The sequence below is a fragment of the Tauraco erythrolophus genome, chromosome 21, assembly GCF_009769465.1.
Source record: "Tauraco erythrolophus isolate bTauEry1 chromosome 21, bTauEry1.pri, whole genome shotgun sequence".
Taxonomy (NCBI): domain Eukaryota; kingdom Metazoa; phylum Chordata; class Aves; order Musophagiformes; family Musophagidae; genus Tauraco; species Tauraco erythrolophus.
In genome coordinates this window covers 3,298,897-3,319,383 of record NC_141485.1, presented here as the reverse complement: position 1 = coordinate 3,319,383, position 20,487 = coordinate 3,298,897, and the positions used below count along the sequence as shown (strand labels likewise).

General features: G+C 41.7%; 1 protein-coding gene across 2 annotated transcripts; it reads left to right on the top strand.

Moving 5' to 3' along the window:
- Nucleotides 1-294: 294 nt before the first annotated feature.
- Nucleotides 295-19,808, top strand: INTS2 (integrator complex subunit 2). Of its 2 annotated transcripts, XM_086624463.1 has the most exons (24): nt 295-587; nt 1,089-1,227; nt 1,939-2,041; nt 2,274-2,387; nt 3,066-3,196; nt 3,293-3,466; nt 4,010-4,236; nt 5,010-5,135; nt 5,703-5,774; nt 5,870-5,984; nt 6,584-6,652; nt 7,078-7,212; nt 7,695-7,871; nt 8,563-8,671; nt 9,653-9,757; nt 10,234-10,398; nt 10,583-10,784; nt 11,342-11,467; nt 13,010-13,199; nt 14,118-14,363; nt 15,363-15,470; nt 16,835-16,940; nt 17,119-17,295; nt 18,135-19,808. In XM_086624463.1, exons 1-24 carry the CDS (start codon nt 295-297, stop codon nt 18,302-18,304), a joined length of 3,579 nt encoding a protein of 1,192 aa, XP_086480589.1. In that variant the 3' UTR covers nt 18,305-19,808. The 2 variants fall into 2 exon arrangements, with proteins under 2 accessions (XP_086480589.1, XP_086480590.1); XM_086624464.1 differs by lacking the exons at nt 295-587; nt 1,089-1,227; nt 1,939-2,041; nt 3,066-3,196 and having other exon boundaries at nt 2,280-2,387.
- The last annotated feature ends 679 nt before the right edge of the window (nt 19,809-20,487 follow it).

Sequence of the window (20,487 nt, the reverse complement as noted above, 5' to 3'; positions counted from 1 at the left end):
TCGTGACAAAAACAAGTGAAAAATAAAATATACAAGCGATTAAGGAACAAACACTATTGCCGCCGAATGCCATAAACACTGAGTTGTACAAATTGTGATTGAGGAAATGAAAAAGGTTTATACTTTTTAAAAAAAAAAAAAATTTCAAATGGAATAAATTATTCATGAAGCCTTGATTGTGGCGTCGCCTTATTTACGGGGCGGGAGGGGAGGGGAGGGAAGGGAAGGGGCGGGGCTTCCTCCTTCCCGCCAGTCGCAGTGCTGACGTCACTTCCCGCGCAGGAGGGCCGCGCCATGGCGGAGTGCTCGGGCCTGCAGTTCGTCAGCCCCTACGCCTTCGAGGCGATGCAGAAGGTGGACGTGGTGCGCATGGCCGCGCTGAGCGACCCCGAGCTGCGCCTGCTGCTGCCCTGCCTGGTGCGCATGGCGCTCTGCGCGCCCGCCGACCAGAGCCAGGGCTGGGCGCAGGACAAGAAGCTCATCCTGCGGCTGCTCTCGGGGGTGGAGGCGGTCAACTCCATCGTGGCGCTGCTCTCCGTGGACTTCCACGCCCTGGAGCAGGACGCCAGCAAAGAGCAGCAGCTCCGGTAGCGCGGCCAGCGGCGGCTTTTGCGGCGCAAGCCGCTGCGCGGTATTTCCAGCGGGTTTATTGGCCGCTGCTGTGGGAGCGCCGGACGGACGCGGCCGCTCCCGGGATAAGCTGTTGGGAAAAGCGCGATTTTTGACAGAGCAGCGCGCAGGGAGGCGCGTTTCCGTGTGGGGTTTGGGAATGTTGTCCTCCCCGTGCAGGGCGGTGCGCGGTGCGCTGCGGGAGCTGAGCGAGCGGAGAGCGGCGGGCACCGCTCCGGGGTGGGGGGGGACGGATCGGGCCGATGCGCTTTCCTGGCTGTCCGTGCTGCTGGGGAATAGAGGCCCTGGGCGTTTGGACAAGCTGCTGAGTTCGGTGTCGTGTTGCACTGCAGCTACAACAGTCATTTCTGATCGTTGGCATCATAGAAATCCCCACCGAGCTCGCGACGTCCTCGAACTGATGGAATATCTGTGTTTAGTGACACGTTTAATAGTTGCTGGTTTTGATTGTCCGGCAGGCACAAGCTGGGAGGAGGGAGTGGAGAGAGCATCCTGGTGTCCCAGCTCCAGCACGGGCTGACACTGGAATTCGAACACAGCGACTCACCTCGCCGGCTGCGGCTCGTGCTCAGCGAGTTGCTGGCCATTATGAACAAGGTGAGTTTCTCCGTGTCTGGATGCTTGTGGGTTTTGCGCCAGTGAAAACGCGCTCTGGATGGGCCGATGTGCTGTCTGGTTCTGTTTCTGGTGCTCCTGGTGCGTGTGAGCACTCCGGTTCTCACCTGCTTCACCAAGACCTGAAGTCTCAGTCTGGTGGAACGGTGGCTTGTGCTCAAACTCCCCATGAGCCCAGCTTCCTAGAGGAACAAACGTCTTTCTTCCTCAGAACAGACGGGGTTAATCTTTTCTGATGTGGTAGAGACTCTGCATATTCCCTAATGTGCTGTACTGGAGCCTGATGTGATTTTGTGATACATCAGTGCAGAAATCACGTTTGAAAATGAAATTATGACTTTTTTCCATCCAGCTCTTTGCTCCCATTGCAGCACGATAACAGCCAACTGTGTTTCTCTGACCCTCCCCTCCTCACTCCCCCGGCATTTTAATTTCCTTGGCTAAACTTCCCACGTTTCTAGAATTGTCAGTGAGCTGTTTCTCTTTCTTCTGGCAAGGATACCAGCCATGTTGAAGTATTTCCACTAGTAAATATCTCTTAGCAAAACACTCGTCTTGCCTCTTCTGTGTTTATAGCTGTACGTTTTTGACAGTTTTTAATGGATTCGATCTGCTGGATTTAAAGCCATAAAAGACCGACCAGATAAATTGCTTCATAAAACCTGTTCGGTGGTGATGAATAATGTCTTGTAGGTGTCGGAATCGAATGGTGAATTTTTTCTCAAATCTTCTGAGCTCTTCGAGAGTCCTGTTTACCTGGAGGAGGCAGCAGATGTTCTCTGCATTTTGCAAGCAGGTGCAGTATTCTGTATTTATAGTGTTTTCTAACTTCTTACAAATGTAAAAAAATAACTTTTAGAGCCGTTGTGACTGGTTGAAGGTTAATCTTGGCTGTGTAGCTCTTTAAAAGAGGAATAGATCATGGATTGATTTTCCATTTATTGATTTGAGCGTGTTATTGAGATGCGTATTAAAGGTTTTACTTGTTTCACAGCGAAATGCTGACTTTTAAACCTCTCTTTATCCAGAGCTGCCCTCACTGTTGCCAATAGTCGATGTGGCTGAAGCTCTGTTGCACGTTAAAAATGGAGCCTGGTTCCTCTGCCTGCTGGTGGCCAATGTTCCTGATAGCTTTAACGAGGGTGAGTTATAGTTTCTCATGTCCAGTTTACTTTTTCTAGAGGTTTGAAACGATTTCTAGCAATATAGTTAACTCTGGGCTAAACCATGTGTTGTAAATATTTGAGAGGGAAAGAGTTTGCCTTACAAAATATAATTCGAATGCGTTTGTACCTAGAGATGCTGATGGGTTCCCATTCTTATCGTGTTGGTTTCCCTTTTTTTGCAGCCTGCTTGTAGTCTCGTTGTGTGCATGGTGTAGGCCACCGTTACAAAGGCTGACTCGAGCAGTGAACGACTGGGATTACGAATCTTGCTAATAGTTCTTGTCTCTTAGACTGAGCCCTAGAACAAGGTGAAAAATTTGTATGATGTTGCCTGTTCAGCATCGCTCACCTCGCTGTAAGATTTCAGTCTCCAGGGCTGCCAGATGCACAGGTTACCTTGGATAGAGTACCAGTAGTAATTAGATGATGCATTAATCCTTAATGACTCTGTAATTTCTCTGAGGAGAAAGACCATTTCCTTGCTCTGCTTATGTAGGGTAGATCATGAGTTCTTGCCCAGACAAGATTTGTGTGTGTGGCCCAGTTAGTAAATCACAGGGAGCTGGACAGAACGGCCTGGCCTTGTATGTTTATGTTTACGTGGCTTTCTGTTGGAAAGGTTGGATTTACTTACACCTCCTGTCGGATATTTAGTCTGTAGAGGTTTGATTAAGAACGGGGAGCGGCAGGATGAGGAAAGTGTTGGAGGCCGTCGTAGGACAGAAGCACTTCGCCACCTGTGTAAAATGAACCCTTCCCAAGCTCTAAGGGTCCGAGGCATGGTGGTAAGTCTTCGTTAGTCTGTCATCAGAATCATGATTATCATCCTTATTGGAGCTTTAAAAACGAAAGAGATGATTGAGCCTGAGCATTTTATGCAGGTGGAGGAGTGTCATCTACCAGGTCTGGGTGTGGCCTTGACCTTGGATCACACCAAAAATGAAGCTTCAGATGATGGAGTGAGTGACCTGGTGTGTTTTGTGAGTGGTTTGCTACTGGGAACAAATGCAAAGGTTCGAACTTGGTTTGGGACTTTTATCCGAAATGGCCAGCAGGTATGAAAATCTGTGAATATTCTGCTTTTTAAAAAAATGCCCTTACAGCTTGCTGTAACTCTTCTGGGTGTGGGCACCCATGTTTGTCTGAATGCCTGTAAATCTGTTGCCTGTCTTGGAGCAACCTTTACAAGGCAACGTGTTCCTATGGGACCATCAGGTCTATAAACAGCATCCCTGAAGGCAGCTATTTGGTTGTTCCTCAGAGATTTTTGGGTAGATGATGCAATAGGCATGGAAACCAGGAAACTGTACGTTCATAATGTTCAGCTGATGAACGTGTTCACAATAGGAAGTTGTGTCTTGACTTGCTTAGTTAGTTGAGTTCGTTAAAGCTTGTGTTCTGATGTCATAACCTGTTGTAATATAATTATGTGTTGTCTGTTGCCCTGGTACTGAAAATTGTATTTTAAAACAATTCCTCTCCCCACCCCCCACTTCTGTTTTTTCCTCGACGTCATCTTTATTGAAGCTCTTATGTAATACGTTGTTCGATGGGGTGAGTTTTACGTTGTTGTTCTCGTCTTTTAACCTCTTACACAGAGAAAAAGAGATAACATCAGTTCTGTGCTTTGGCAAATGAGGAGGCAGCTGCTCCTGGAGCTCATGGGAATCCTTCCCACGGTTCGCAGCACACACATTGTTGAAGAGGCAGATGTTGATACGGAGCCAAACGTGTCTGTGTATTCAGGGCTGAAGGAAGAGCACGTCGTGAAAGCCAGCGCATTGTTACGTCTCTACTGCGCTTTGATGGGAATCGCTGGGCTGAAGTAATGAATGATTTAATGCTCTGCGTGCTTTTTTATTCACTGTCTGTCCATTTAAACAGGGGCTGAGAGCTTTGGGCGCTTCTAACTTGAGCTGTCTCTTAATGCCATTGCGTCCTTGGAACAGCCTTGGCAGGATTCACCAATTTTAGTGCAAGGGGAGGCCCTTCTCACGAGCCCAGGGCTGGAGTTGCCAGTTGATGGCAGTTGCTTTGTCTTTAGAGCAAGTATGATGTAATACTGAGGTCTGTGGAGACAGGTCTGGTTTTTACTCTCCAGTACTATTCTCAGCAGAAAAGTTTTTTCATCTAAAATAGTGCAAGAAGCTCGGTGCTCTCTTTAATGCTGCAAAACCAGTTCTAGTGAGCTGTTAAAAGAAGTCCGGGCCTAAGTGGTTGGTGCAGCACGTAGAAGAGAAAGTGGCTGAGAACTCCAGCAACATACGCTGCCTGAATTTAGAGTTTCTGTTCCTCTGCTGAGAGCGCCGATATCGCATCTTCAGGCATTGTTAGTTTTAGTTTAGGTATTTTGTACTAATAGGCAGTTACGTCCTGGGGAAGTTTTCTCACTGTTGTTACCTCTTAACAGAGATTTTTCTGTCTTTAAGGTCAAAGAGAATTGCCAGTTAGTCTTGATGCTCGTTTATTGATGATTTTTATCTTGATAAAAAGATTAAGTAACAGAGAAAATTTAACCTTTAACCATTGTGATGAGACTGGAAATCTCTTCACTTCTAAATTAGCAGTATGAGTTTTGTTTTTTTCTGTCCTGTTCAGGCCAACTGATGAAGAAGCTGAGCAGCTTCTGCAGCTAATGACCAGCCGACCTCCCGCAACTCCGGCTGGTGTTCGCTTTGTGTCTCTTTCCTTTTGTATGCTGCTGGCCTTCTCCACTCTTGTCAGGTACCTCTCCGTAAAGGAGGAGCTGCGTAAAGATGTTACAGTTTTAGCACCCTTAAGGCAATGACCTCCCCAGAGCCAGCACAGTTTTCCTCTCCTAATTCTTGATACAAATCTCCATATGTTGGTTGAAGGGATTTGTCTCACGCTGTAGTGAGTACTTTGACATTCCCTTCTGCTCTCCCTCTTGTTTATAGCAAATCTTTGGAGAGGGGAGCATCGGGATTAGCTTACTTTGGAATGATTTTTGAAGGCTAAAGTAGGCCTTACTGTTCACTTTTCACTGAACAAGTTTATGGCTAAATTCTTTAGAGACCCTGTTCAAGAGAGCAGCAATGTAGGTGTTTAATGGGTGTAGCTTTTGCCCTGTGCATTCAAGACAGGAAATCTCCCGACAGCTGGACTGAAGCTGGTGCTAGATACCAGTGCTTATCAGCTCTTGGATGCTAACATGAAAGCGACAAAAATGTCTCCTGCTGTAAGATTCCTCAAATGCTGGCTTTTCTGCTAGTAGTTGTTGGTAAAACTAGCTCCTGGGGAAAGGATATTTTATGGATTTTCTTTGTGCAGCACCCCGGAACAGGAGCAGCTCATGGTAATGTGGCTTAGTTGGATGATAAAGGAAGAAGCTTACTTTGAAAGGTGAGAGCAGACTGCTTTTGTTTTTAATGATTCCAGAAATCTCACATTTACTTATGTCCTGTTGGAAATTAACTCTTCCTCTTTGTTGTCATTAGTATTTCTGGTGTGTCTGCTTCGTTTGGAGAGATGCTTCTCTTGGTAGCCATGTATTTCCATAGCAATCAGCTCAGTGCCATCATTGATTTGGTCTGCTCCACCTTGGGAATGAAGGTAAATTCTAAACCATTTCTATTATATAATTACTCTGTTGAAATTAACTTTTTGCTCTGTATTTATAGTCTCGTATTTGCTTTAGTTTTGATGTAAAGAACTTTGGTTTTGCTAATATACTTACAACAAATGTAGAGTAGAAAAATGAGTAACTTGATACAGAGGAGTGTTATGATAAAAATATCTTTAAAAAGTGCTGACTACTTGAAATCGTTATTTGCAAGAAATGAACTTTTTTAGAAGACTGATTGAAGTAGTTTCCAAACTGACCTGCAAACTTCTTATTTTAAATAGTTTAAAGAAATATCTAGGTAATTAATTTCTGAAAATTAGCAAGGGAGACTTGCCTTTAATTTCCTGTCGTGAAAGTGTGTCTCATCAAATGTGAAAGCTAGGTGGGTGGGTTTTAGGATAAGGAAGATGTGCAGTGATGAACTTGTGGCATTTAAAAATATTTTTGGTTTACATTTGAAGTATAGATGTGAATGTTTTCCTGGTATCCCAGTGAACATGAGTTTAAAACAGTTAACAGTTTATAAAATAAATTTGCAATACAAATAAGAAAGCCAGAACCTTAAACTGCAAGTACTTTGTTTCAGATTGTCATTAAGCCCAGCTCACTCAGCAGAATGAAGACAATCTTCACACAGGAGATTTTCACTGAACAGGTATTTTAAGCCTTTTCTTTCTCCCCTCCTTTTTTTTTTCTTTTTTCTGTGTTGACTTCAGTTTGACCTACAAGAAGAATCCAGGCCCTGTTGTACTGAAGAGCTTCGGCTCTTGCTTCTTGTATTCTGATCTGATTATGCTTTTTGAACACTTGGCTCTTTTAAATAGTGGGGAAGCAAAGGAGAAAAATTGTCCACTCTGACGTTATTTTCTTGCAGTAGCAGGAAGTCGTTCAGAAATGTAGTACGTTTGCTGCGTTTTTACACATACTGTGTTAAACTACCTAAAAATGTTCTTCAGCTTCCAAACAACCAAAAATAAATGCCAGAAAGAGCGTAGCTGTGTGACTTTCACCTTGTGCTTCTGCACTGTGATAAGTTGAATATTTGTGGTATTTTTCTTGTTAATTATAACTCTCCTGTAGGTTGTTACGGCCCACGCGGTTCGTGTGCCCGTTACGGGCAATCTCAGTGCCAACATTACGGGGTTTTTACCCATTCACTGCATTTACCAGCTTTTGAAAAGTCGATCATTCACCAAGCACAAAGTATCCATTAAGGTATGACCTTCATTTTCTTGCTGTTCATAGTTTTGAATGTTGGCTAGGTTTTGCAGGCTGTTTTTTCGGATGAATTATAGGAACAGAATTCTTGGTGCATGTTCTAGCCTATTTCCATGTAATTTAAGAAGGAACTATAAAATTAGAGTACCCAGTTTTAGCTCTGTAATCCCGAGACCACAACTTAGTGAAGTTAAAAATAATAAGAAAGTTTTCTCTCTCCTCCTGTCTGTGCTTAATAAAATCGTAGTCAGAATGAAATTTCCAGCCAGGACAAGTTTTATTAGTGGGTCTGTAGAGAGCAGGGTCCAGTATACACAGTTTATGACCAGGCCCAACTCTGAACTGGTATTACACTCTGCAAAGTCAAAGCCTAATGTAGTTACATTTTTTGTAACTAGTTAAAAGGGGAGGTACTTGCAGACAAAAAAAATTGCCCTCCAGCTTCGAAACTGAACATACAGTGGCATATTTTTTTCTAGGACTGGATCTATCGGCAGCTCTGTGAAACCACCACTCCGCTCCATCCTCAGTTGCTTCCTCTGATCGATGTCTACATCAACTCCATTCTTACTCCTGCATCTAAATCCAACCCAGAGGCCACAAACCAGCCTGTCACAGAACAGGAGATACTGAACGTTTTTCAAGGACTCTCTGGGGTAAATGATTTGTTTCCTTCTTTCGTGTCTTTATTGTGAACACGTGGTTCAGTACTTTGTATGTATATGACACGCATTCTGTACGTTGCTTCACTCTTTAATGCCTGTATAGTGAACTGCCTCCTGCTACAGTGATGGTCGTGTGTTTTGAGGTGAATCTTGTCAGTGCTACCCAGATTTTAGGATTGCTGTTTGTTCCTGTTTTGCCCTTTTCCTTGGGAACTCACCGACTCATGATGTTAGAAGTGCAAAGAAAAGCACTTCATGGATTGAAAAGTTGAGGTGCTTGTGTAGGAGTTGTGTAATTTTTGTACTGACTTGATCTTGTTAGATAAAAATACTATTTAACCGAAGCACTCTAGCTGTTTTTGAAAAAAGCATTTTTGTTTTGATAGAAGCATGAGAATGGTCACTTGGATGCATGTAGAATGAGGGGCAAGCATTGGTTTGCCTAGGAATCCTGGGATTGCTCCTTATTAGTGTCCCAAGGCACCAAAAATACATTTTATGTTTGAAACTCATTTTAAAAAGAGAAAAGTTCCTTGCAACTTTCAGCTTGGACCTCATATGGCTTGATATTTTTATACAAGGCCTTCTGCCGTATCTTTCTTCACATTTGCAAGTAAATCCAAATTTTTGTGCTCAGGAATCAGGAATGCAGCATGACCTTTGTATGTGGTTTTATGTACAGGGGGAAAATACTCGTCTTACTCAACGATACAGCATCACAACACAATTGCTCGTCCTCTACTATGTCCTGTCGTACGAAGAAGCACTTCTGGCGAACACGAAGATACTAGGTATATGTGAGGCATCAGTGGAAAACAGATTAACTGAAAATTAGGTGCAAAGAGAGGAATTCTTACAACCAAAATTCCTGGTGCTGTCAGATTCAAGCACAGCATAAAAAGTTTAGATTCTTGTTACAAATACATCATTGCTATAGAACTGCAGGAGATAAAAGTTTCTGCTAAAGCTCTGTAGTTGAGTAATTTGTTTTCCAAATCGAAAAAGGTCCAAGCTGGCCAAAAAGTTACCAAAAGTGTTTTTGACCATGTAATAAGTACAGCAACAATTAACAGAGACTTCTTAATTACTTCAGATCTTCATTTATTCGTGTGTCATCAGACTTGCACACACATTTCTTCGGGTTTGGCAATTTTACAGCTGACAATACTGAATGATCTCTTTCTACCTTTGAAATTGAGACTTTAAATCAGTTCTGAAGAATGTTGTGTAGTTCATTGACAAAGTTTAATTTCAGTGAAAACATAGTATTTATGTCTGGCGGGTGTTCTTATGTGTTTATAGCATTTGTCAGTGCTGTTTGCTTCAGGCTATTGAAGAAAGACTAAAATACTATAAAATCAATTGTAGTTCTTCCTGCATTTATAACTTCCACCTCACTACAGAGTGTTGTGTGTGCCAACATTTTGAATTCCATGTAGCAACTGATAACTATTTTTTTTAAGAATAAAAAAGCTTGAATAAAGAAAGTTCAGATTTCAGCTATGATCTCAAAATGGGTTGGACTTGGTCAAAGATAGTATGGAGCAAATCTCAATGCCAGGCAGGTCTTTAAATGGAAACGTTCACAGAAATGGTTTCCTGAAGAGCTTAATTTAATACTTTAACAGGAACGAGTTTATTTGGGATTTTCTCTGTTTTACCTGGCTAATATAGAGACAAGTGTTTTATGTTTTCTTTATCGATTCAGCTGGGGAAATAATTTTTTCCAACTGTAACTGCTATGTGTGGTTTCTTCTCCTGTTCCCTTATAGCTGCCATGCAGAAAAAGCCCAAGTCTTACTCTTCTGCGTTAATGGATCAGATTCCAATCAAGTACCTCATCCGGCAGGCACAAGGGCTGCAGCAGGAACTGGGAGGTATATCTGTGTGTGTGAAAGTCTAATGTGCACCAAGGAGGAAGGCTGAGCGTGTTTCCAGCTGGGTGGCTATTCTCTGTTTCATACCGTGCCTTCCTTGCTCTTTCTTTTGAAATCTGTCAGTAGCAACTAGTGAGATTACAGGTATGTTTGAAGAGTAGTAGTGAAAGTTGGAGGAAGGCAGTTCTTTTTAGAGTAGGTCTTACCTCGGTAGGTTAGGTTTTAGAGTAGACATTACCTGAGAATTTGTAATTATTCCAAACTGAGTTTAAGAGTTACGATAGAGTCCTCTCACCTTTCCAAAAGGGAACTTTTCCTTTCTGTCGGAGTTACATCAGGCTATAAACCTGCCAGCTCGTTGCACTTCTCAGTAGGGGTTCAGTTGGGATCTGTCATTGAAACAACAGGCACAAATATGTTCAGGTGAAAGATGTAGCTGCTTCAACCCAAGATGTATACTTTCAACATCCCTAAAGGCTTACATTCCGCACTGCTACGCCTTCTTGCAACTAACTATCCGCACCTCTGCATTGTGGAAGACTGGATCTGTGAGGAGCAGATCACGGGCACTGATGCTTTACTGAGGAGGATGCTGCTTACAAACATTGCGAAGAATCACTCTCCCAAACAGCTCCAGGAAGGTAAATAACTTCACGGGAAGCAGTGTTCTTTCCAAATTGGTTGGAATACTGCGGGTTTGGAAGCGTGTAGCCGTTTGATTGATTCGATCGTGCTGCGTTCGTACAGTGAAAATGTTTTGCTGCCAACTCAGGAAAAATGTGGGAAGTCCAGTTTTACCAAGATCCTGTTGTCTTTATTTTACAGCGTTTTCCATGCTGCCTGGAAATCATACCCAGCTGATGCAGATCTTAGAACATCTGACGCTTCTCTCAGCTGGTGAACTGATCCCGTATGCAGAAGTATTGACATCAAATATGAATCGTTTGCTGAACGCGGGAGTCCCTCGGAGGATTCTTCAGACTGTCAATAAACTTTGGATGGTTCTTAACACTGTGATGCCAAGAAGGTGGGCTCTAGTTTCTTGTTGCAGATAGGTGGAATGCTACTTTCTGTTTCAAAAATAATGACGGTGCCTTTTTCTGGGAAATTGGAGGTTGTGACTGAATAGAATGTGTTGGAATTGGATTCCTTTTTGCTTTGTTGAAGTTTTTAACCTTTACATTTAAAAGGATGGTACTTCTTGTTCTCGGGGAAAGGAAGTCACCAGTTCACTTAAAAAGCAGGAATATGGCTTTGTAGTGCACATTGTTTATGACAAATTGCTCCTGAAACATGAAGTCACTTTGGTAAGAATGTGCATTTTTGGAGGAACTGGATGCTCTGTTGCAGTGAAAACAGTTTGGAAGCTGCAATTCCAGCAAGTGCAAGTTAACTGTATCTTGGTTGACTTCAAGGGCTGCAAATGAAGCATGGGTGTTTGCTCCTTGACAGGAGACATACGGCTCGCTGAGATGAGTGTCAGGAGAAATACCACTATTTGAGATGTGTGTCCAGATGCTTACGTGATCCTTGTTCTCTTACAGATTATCTAATAAAAAAATTGTAAAAATAATCTCGTTTTAGGTTGTGGGTGATGACTGTTAATGCTCTGCAGCCTTCAGTAAAAACAGTCCGACAGCAGAAATACACTCAGAATGATCTGATGATTGATCCTTTGATTGTACTGAGATGTGATCAGAGAGTTCATAGGTAAGCATCTCCCTCCTTCAGCTTTTTATGTTCTGGGTACTTACATTGATATGTAGTGAATGCTAAACACAAAGGTTTCTCACAGAAGACTTCTAAAAGCTTTCAGTACTTCAAAATATATTTTCAAACTAATTATACAAGCTTGTAAGTTCCATCATTTTTGTATTAAGCTTGTTGGCCGGAGGGCTGAGCGAGCTGTGCATGCTGTTTCAGCTTGTCGTACTGTCCAGCTGAGTGTCTTGTTAGACAACCTTATCCTCAGTTCTATTTTGGAAACTTTTGAGATTTGTACATAGATCATCCATTTTGGATTTGTGCTTGTGAATTTGTTCTAAATAGACATTGCAGCATGCTTAAAATGGCTGCTGCCACACAGTGGTGGTGCTGGTTGAAGGTTGTAGCTGCAAGATCCTTCCACTGCACACTGCCTTTTGCCATCTCTCGTGGGCCTGAAGCTGTTCCATCTTTTGGGGTAACAGTTTCTGCCAGTGGGTGCTTGATGGATATTACAAAGGTAGATTTGCTTAATTTCCCAAGAAAGTCTGTTAGTGGTACTTAGAAATTACTTCCTCTAGATGTCAGTGATGACAGAGGAGGATGTGTAACGCTGCTTAATGGCTCTGATGCAGAAAAATAAGCTGTGAATTTTAATAGTGAAAATGAACATAGCTGAGAGCAATGGACCCATTTTTAAGGAGAATATGAAATAATGCAAATAGTAAGTCAGAATTTTTAAATTTTGCTTTTTTGTAGTAATGAAAAAAATTACATCTGTTATTCTAAAAAAGATACGGTTAATCATTTTAAATGTACTTCAGCCCCTAGGTTTATTCCTTCTGTATTCTCTATATGTTTTCTGTCAGTTGTAGTTTATTTTTCCCCATATGTATTATCCTTTTGTTTATTATAAATGGCTAATAGTCAACTTGATTTGTTCTTCACGTTCTTGTTTGTATGTATCTGTCGCTCCTTGCCTCTTAGCAATTTAGCTGTGAATCCAATTTTCATTTGAGTTGCTACAACTCTGCTAGACTTCAAGTTTCCGTTGATGACATCTTTAATCCCCAGCCCGTAGGTGAAATTTTTAAATGTATGTCCCTTCAGCCCTGGATGTAAATTGAAAATCCTACGTTTCTAAAACTGTTAGGGAGATCTATAATGCAATGGGATTTGAAAACTACCATCTTAATATTATGGAAGTAGTTCAGAGCTTGACTGCCTTGTTTTTCCCCATCATTCAGATAATTATTTTTTGTTATTATTTTCATGTACAGCATGTTTTGGGTTTCCTTTGTTCATCAGAAATTAGTCTCTTCTGCAGTTCCTTGTTTTTGTAGAGTGTACACATACGTGTGTGCATGAGGGGCAGCAGGAGGGTTTGTGTCTTTTAGTATTTTGCTGTGTTAGGGCAAACAGCTTGAGTATGAACCAGCCTACAACCACATGAGCCTTTGAGGATTGTTTTTAGTTTGTTCATGTTATTATTGTCCTAATATTCTGCCTACTGAAATGCCTTTATTTTGTCACATGTTCCCATATCAGGAGTCCTCCTCTGATGGATATAACTTTGCACATGTTGAACGGATATCTTCTTGCTTCAAAAGCTTACCTCAATTCTCACCTAAAAGAAACAGCAGAGCAGGACATTAGGCCATCCCAAAACAATGCAATGGGTCCAGAGGCCCCAGAAGTTACAAGGGAAGAATTAAAAAATGCATTGCTTGCTGCTCAGGTAAAGGGGAAGAAATGGATATTAAACGATGTGGGGAAAGACAGTGATAAAACAGAAATACAGAAACAGGCAATTAAAAAATGACATCTTTTTACTGCTTTTTTTACTGACTTCTGTTACCATGAAAAAGAAAACCACCTCTGTATTCAGATGGTTAAATATTTTCGAACTTCTCTTTTCCAGTCAGAAGCATTGTGGTGGTTAGCTGCTTTGATAGCCTTCTGTTCTGTTTGGTAGGACAGAAGTGTTTTGCTTACTAGACCTTTTTGCCTTGCTGATTGTGCTCTCCAGAGGCTCTTTCTCTACTTGGATTTGGAGCAGTAAACCATCAATGAATGGGGCAGACGTATGCACGATCATTTGAACTATGTTATTTAAGAGAAGCAACCAGCATTGTAAAGTGTGAGGCTGGAGAATGGTTAACTTCCTTGGCTTGACATTATGGGAATTGTTGAGTGATCCTGTTTCACACAGTCTCTTCTAACCTCTGTCTGGAAGAATATCACATGTGTAGTCCCTCTTAGAAGATGATTTTTTAGTTAATAGGAAGTTTTATATTTACATGAGCAGTGTAGTTTCCCCTGAATACTGTGAATTACATGGCCATGTGCATGTTTTGTCTGATCTGGATGCTTTAAGGGACCATTGGAGCTTCCTTTGAATTTACTTTTTTGATCTGTATGTTGATCTGTTGGATTAAAGCTTTTTTTTCTTTGAGCCTTGATTCAGATAAAGTGTTGGGGTTTTTTTAGCATTCTACAGGATTTGTGGTTCTTGAACTGATTGGTTTTATTCTATATAAAAAAAAAATATAGCTAGAAATTCTAGCCACCTCACAGTCTTCTGTGTCTTAAGTTGTCATTACTTTAATTTCATTGGGGTTTTTAATGTACATTCTGTTGCTTATTTTCTTCGCAGGACAGTGCTGCTGTGCAGATTCTTCTAGAGATCTGCTTACCTACAGAAGAAGAGAAAGCCCAGAGCAGTAATACCCACAGTTTGCTAAAGAGTGTTCATGGTAGCACAGGCCCTAAAAGTCCTGAGCTAGAAGAAGAAGAAGATAGCTTGCTGTGTAATCTTCGAGAGGTCCAGTGTCTGATCTGCTGTCTACTGCATCAGATGTATATAGCTGATCCCAACATAGTCAAGCTAGTTCATTTCCAGGTCTGCTTTCCGCTATTTTAGTTCTTCCATGGTTTCTCTGGTTAAGAAAGAGCCGAATGAAGTGGTCAAAGGATGTGGAATGCTGTTGTGTTCCTTCAGAAGTAATAGCCCACTTCTCTGCTTCCTGTCTCACCAAATTCGTAGTACTTACGTTTCCTTCGGATTTCAGTGCTTGGACTCTGTGTTGTCGCCGAGAAGGGAGCAGCCAAACCATGCCTGTTGCTTGTCATCAAACATGTGCTTTGTTTGTGCCTCTGCCCTTTTTTATACCAAAATAGTTTGTCCGTTCTAGGCCAAGGAAAACTGGCCTAATCATCTTATAATTACTTGTTCCACATCTTTTGATATGTTTTTGAATCAGTGTATCCATTATTCAAAGCTGTAATTTGCCTTCAAATGTAAACATCTTATTATCTTTACTTTTTGTTAGGGCACAGTTTCTCTCTTTAGAGTGGAAGGAGAAAGGTTGTCTCTGCCAAAGCAGCTGTATGTCTTCAAAAAAGAAGGGGGAAAAGACTAGGAAATTTTTAAAATATAAATGTGTTTTTAGTGTGTGTTAAATTGGTCATTGCCAGGTGGCAGTCTCTTTAAAAGGAGTTAATTTGCCTTGACCTGGAACTGATTAAGTCACCAAAAAAGTCATAACAGTGCAGTCGTGCAGTCAGCAAGTTGGAGTCTATGGTGAAGTTTGGAAGATGGGGAAAGACCCAGAGGGAAAGGGTCACTGCAGTCTGGTTTAGTTTGGGGGTGTTGGGAGAGTTTCTATGAAAATAATACATTGAGTATTGAGGATAAAGAACTGATTCAGACCCTGGGTCTGTCACCCAGCCTGCCTCTTGCTGCCTGGGGCTGCAGGCCTGTTGCTTGTAATTCTGAACAAGAGAGATTTACAAGTATATTAGTTTTGAAAAAAACATTAATGCAGATCTAGTTTAAAATCTTAGTTGCAGCAGAATTTTTGAAACACCTTTGACATATCTGTTTTTCTTAACCACACAGGGTTATCCATGTGAACTTCTGGCACTAACAGTGGCGGGGATTCCGTCGATGCACATCTGTCTGGATTTCATACCGGAACTCATTGCCCAGCCTGAACTTGAAAAACAGGTACTGTGCAGTCATCTAGTTTGAGAAGCACTCCAAGTAGTTAACCCTGATGAAGTATTGGTTAAGGGGAGGTAATAAAAGGATCACTGAAAAGCTCTTGTTCTAACTTGCCTAGGGTATTAAGGTACTCTATCTGTAGCACTTTTACCTTAAATTAAAGGCGCAGCCCTCGCCCCAAATTGGGAATTGTGACAACTCCACTGACATATCTCTGTATGCTTGTTTAGGAAATACTCATGAATTTCAACACTAACCTTCAAGGACACATATAAAAGCACTTTTCAATAATGGCTTTCATTCATTCTTTATATTGAGTATAAATCAGTTGGCAAAGGTTTTACCTATTTAGTTTTTATCTGATACTTTATAGCTACAGGAAATTCTGTGAAGATTTAAATTTTGGAATGTTTTTTGCAAAGATATTCTCTGGAACAGATGAAGCAGCCTTAAGATCAAAATTTTATTCATTCTTATGGAAACTTTAAAGTCTTTTTCCAGGGAATATTACTACTGTTTTCTGAAGCAAGCCTGGGACAAGACCGTAAGGTGTAGATCTTTAAATCAATTTAAATTTCGGCTTTGCCAGTTGTCTTACCAGTTCTTTACCTGGTCCAACTGCAAGGACAAAGCCCGCCAGAATGACGTGTTGCTTTCCTCAAAGTTACGCTATTCGAATCTGAAGAGTGGTGGTTTCTTCTCACTACAGGCTCAGCAAAGGAGGAGTCAGGAATTTCATTTGGAAATGTTTTACCAATATTTTTGAAGGTCTTATGATGATAGTTATGAAAAAAATTGCAAATAACCATTCATTATTACTTTCTAAAGCAATTTGTAGGCATTGATTTGGTACTTTGTGTCTAGAGGAGATGACTTATTTGGCTAGTTGTAGGTAATTGGGATTTGTTGGGCTAAAGTTTCCTCTGTTTTCTGTATCAAGCCAACTTTCTAGTTGTTCTTATTTAATCCCTTCTCAAATACAAAGTTACTGCTGATGAGAAGACACTCAGCTAAAGTTGAAAGTACAACACATGGGACCCGAAACAGCTTTTACAAGGATTATATTGTGAATTTTGCGTTGCTTTGTTTCTTGTTGTTAGTGTCAGAACAAATTGTGTCTGTGGGTAGATTCTGAAACACTAACGCTGGTACTTTGATTAATGTTAAATATGTGGGTTTGGTTTTTTTCTTAATGTCAGCAGAAAAAATTCACAATAACTGTTACTAAGGCTTCTCTGACTTTCCTCATTGGTAACATAGGGAATATTTACTAATTCGTAAGTTACATGAAGAGCTTTGGATAGAAAGTGCAAAGCAACCTCTAACTTTATTGCTTATTTCTCTTTTGCCTTTCACCTACTTAACAGATATTTGCCATCCAGTTACTTTCGTTTTTGTGTATCCAGTACGCACTACCTAAATCTCTCAGCGTGGCTCGTTTAGCGATCAATGTGATGGGAACCCTACTCACAGGTAAATGCTCCAGCAACCCCTAAATACATCGTTGTGTAAATCAGAATTATTTGTCTAGGTGGAATGCAGTTTTGTCCAAATGCCACTGTGTTAATTACGAACGTAAAAGTAACAACAATTCTTGACTTTTTTTTAATAATAATTCCTTTTTACTTACCCGTTTCCTTTTCCTTGATAGTTTTAACCCAGACGAAGCGCTATGCCTTTTTTATGCCGACCCTGCCTTGTTTGGTGTCGTTCTGTCAAGCCTTTCCGCCTTTGTATGAGGATATCATGTCTCTGCTGATACAAATAGGACAAGTTTGTGCCTCTGATGTTGCTACGCAGACAAGAGACTTCGACCCCATCATTACACGTAAGTGAAGCGCCTTGTATTTCAAAAATAACATCATGGTCCTGGGGAGAAAATTATGTTTCAAAAATTTGAGAGTAGTCAGAACGCAGTATCAAGTCTATTGCTGTTGTCTTGTAGATATAAAAGGTATAGGGATAAGTTGATTTACTGGGTTGGAGGAGAGAGTTTAGAGGCTAAAATCTGGAAGTACCCCTCTCATTAAGCTTAGTGCTGCCTTCCTGTTGATTTCCTTGCATGTATAATATCAAGATGTATCCCTGCATGCAGCGTTGTGAATAGGATTTGCCATTGTAGTCGAAGGACGAAAGACATGAATAAAGGCCATTGGTTTTTGAGAACACAAGGACGTTTCAATCCCTCAGCTGAGGCATAATGGCCATAGAATCTTCCTAATGTGTTGGAAATGCGAAGTTAAAACGAGCTACCCGAAGTCTTACACATGACATAGCACAGTTGGATAAATAGATAGTGATTGTGTGAACACGGATTAACTGTTTCAGTTGATCTCAAGCATGTTTTTGTCTCTCTTTTTCTCTAAAGATAAATGCTCTGTTCATCTGGTACCAGGTTCCCTGATGATAGCTATGCTAGAATATTTACATTAAAAGAAGCAGTAGGGAATACAGAAAACTCCAAAGGAGTCAGACATCGGTAAATGAAAAAGAAATGTTGTAGTGTCTTAGAAATAATCTGTGGAATTAAGCCTGGTGCATGAAACAGTGGTGGCTCAAATTTGCAATTTCATAGCATACATGTTTGTGTTACGGGTGTAATATACCAATTTAAAAACTATATTTATTTATGTCGATGTACTTTGCTGCTTCTACTTAATTTTCTAGGTCTCCAGCAACTAAAGGAGAAACCACATGAAGTTTCAGGACTTTGTAAAGATTCATCTAACAAAAGTTGTTCAAGGGACGTTGCGAGCATGGACCCTGATGTTCGGTTATGCCAGTGTGTTGAAAATACTATCATTGAAATAATTAACATGACTGTAAGTGGAATTTAGGAAGAAGGTAAATGAAAATGTACCATAGCTAGTCGCATGGTCTATGGTGCTTAAATTTGGAGAAAGTTGGGAAAGTGGACTGAGGAACTGGAGCTCAAGAAGTCCATGTTTTTCATTCATTCCATTCAGTTATGGTGGAAAAGGAAAGAATTCTTTTAAGAGGCTGATGTTGCTTCCAGTGAAAACTTTTGAGGCTAATGGAGTTGGTAAATAATTTCCAGTGAAACAGAGTGTGATTCTCAGGCTCACTCGGCTTCTGAAGTGATACAGCAACACTCTCTGAAGGGTTTGGTAACACTCCGAAAAGTGAATACTTTATTTTTGAGCAAACAACAAAATGGTGGGTAAGAAAAATTTGAGACTAAAGCGCTTTGCTTAAGTTAAATGAACTACTGTTCCAGAGCCTCGCAGAGGAGGATGGAGTAAAATACACCAAGGAAGACTTGAAAAAGTGGTGTGAGTAACTTGCACTGTCAGATTGAGTACTTAGAAAATGCTGTAACCTTTTTTTTATTTGCGTTTCAAACCATTGGTCAATGTTTCAGTTCATGAGATCAGGAACTTCATTTAAGGATCAGCCAGCCTTCATTCAAAGTTTGAAACTGGTCTAAAAGTTTCTTTTAAAAAAAGTATTAGTGCTACAAAATGAGCTGAGTAAATGTGATTTTTTAAAGAATATATATTTTTCATGCAGCTCAGATGGTTTAGTATTTTTTAACATCAGTTGGTTTAAAAGAAATGAGAAAGACTTCAAGAAGTTAGTGCAAAGGGATCTTAAATTGTCATCAGGATAAGATTAAAAAAAGAAATGAGCGACTGTGACAGAAGCTAAATTTCCCTGTAATGGAAGAAATGACAGATTTTTGCTGTGCGAAGGTGATTACAGGCAGCTCAGTGGACCAGAAGGCTGAATCCTTTGTGCTTCATGGATGAAGTTGGTTTTTCTTTCTTGTACAAAAGCTGCAGATTTAGCCTCGACGGATGTGTTTTGTGGCATAGCAGAAGGGGACGTGTGTGCAATATTTGGGAGTTTCTCAAAGATTGCACAAGCTCTTACGTGAGGCAGCACACGCTTTTGTGGCAGAGAAGGAAAATTAAGGTTTGGCCGTTGTGCCAGAAGTGAACGTAGTGCTTCAACACGCCTGAGTTGCTAAAGTTGTCAATCCAGCGTTCTTAAACAACAGCAGCCAGGGTCCTTAAAGAAGTGAAATATCTTTCAGTTAAAACCGGTTTATATTCCGGAAATTAATGGTCTGATTCTTTAACGTGGCCTTGGGAAAACCTCGCATCCTTGTCCTCTGCCGGAGTTGGTCAGGGGTGTGGGAAGGCACACTTGGGTTTGCACCAGCGTGCCATAACCATCCCATAACACTGTCTGGCTGTCGAGTGTGTTTTCGTCATCTCGATGTAAAGTATGTAAATAATCTGGGTTGTTTTGTTTTTTTTTTTTTCTTCGAAGTGCAGTTTTATATGCTGTAGTGATATTTAAATAAAGCCCCCGGTACATGACTAAATTTCAAAGGGAGTTGCCTGTATTAATTCCAGGTTTTCCACACTCGTACCCAGTTTAACCCGAGGGGTCCCGCGGGCACGGAGCCCCCCGCCGGAGCAGAAGGCCGCGGGGCCGCGCCGGCCCCTCCGGGGCTGCCGGGTGTGTTTAAAAGCCGCTGACTTTGCTATAAATAACTTATTTTTTCGCTCCCAACGCAGTGCTGTCGGTGCGCTATGCTTAAAACAAGGTAAATCATAAAAAGTACTAAAGTGTTCTTGCAATACGGGTCCCCCCACGGTAAACGCGTGGTTGCCCAGCAACGAGGACAACCCGGTAGCCAACAAGGCCCTCCGTGATTGGTTCTGATAGCGCAGAGCTGGAAGGCGGGAGCGGCTTAGTCTGCGATTTGCTGATTGGTGGCGCGAGGCTCTTTCCTGTCAGCTGATTGGTGGCGGGGCGGAGGCGGGAAGGACGGACGCCGAGGAGGGCCGCTGTCGCCTGAGGTGAGCGGCCGCGCGGCGGAGGAGCGCGGCTGTGAGGGGAGCGGGCTTGCGCGGGGTGGGAGGGAAGCGGCTTTCTGGGGGCTCCCGACTCCTTTAAAGGCGATAAAGGAAGCCCCGGGTGCCACTGTGTAGGAGAATGGCAGCGGCTTCTTCAGCACTCCCTGAAAAAAACCTCCGCAGGCCCGGAG

Bases quoted from the DNA above. Each gene is read 5' to 3' on its own strand.
- INTS2 (XM_086624463.1), top strand. From the start codon at position 295: ATGGCGGAGTGCTCGGGCCTGCAGTTCGTCAGCCCCTACGCCTTCGAG. The intron at 5,775-5,869 runs GTGAGAGCAGAC...TGTTGTCATTAG, and splicing joins GAAGAAGCTTACTTTGAAAG to TATTTCTGGTGTGTCTGCTT. The intron at 13,200-14,117 runs GTAAAGGGGAAG...TTTTCTTCGCAG, and splicing joins ATGCATTGCTTGCTGCTCAG to GACAGTGCTGCTGTGCAGAT.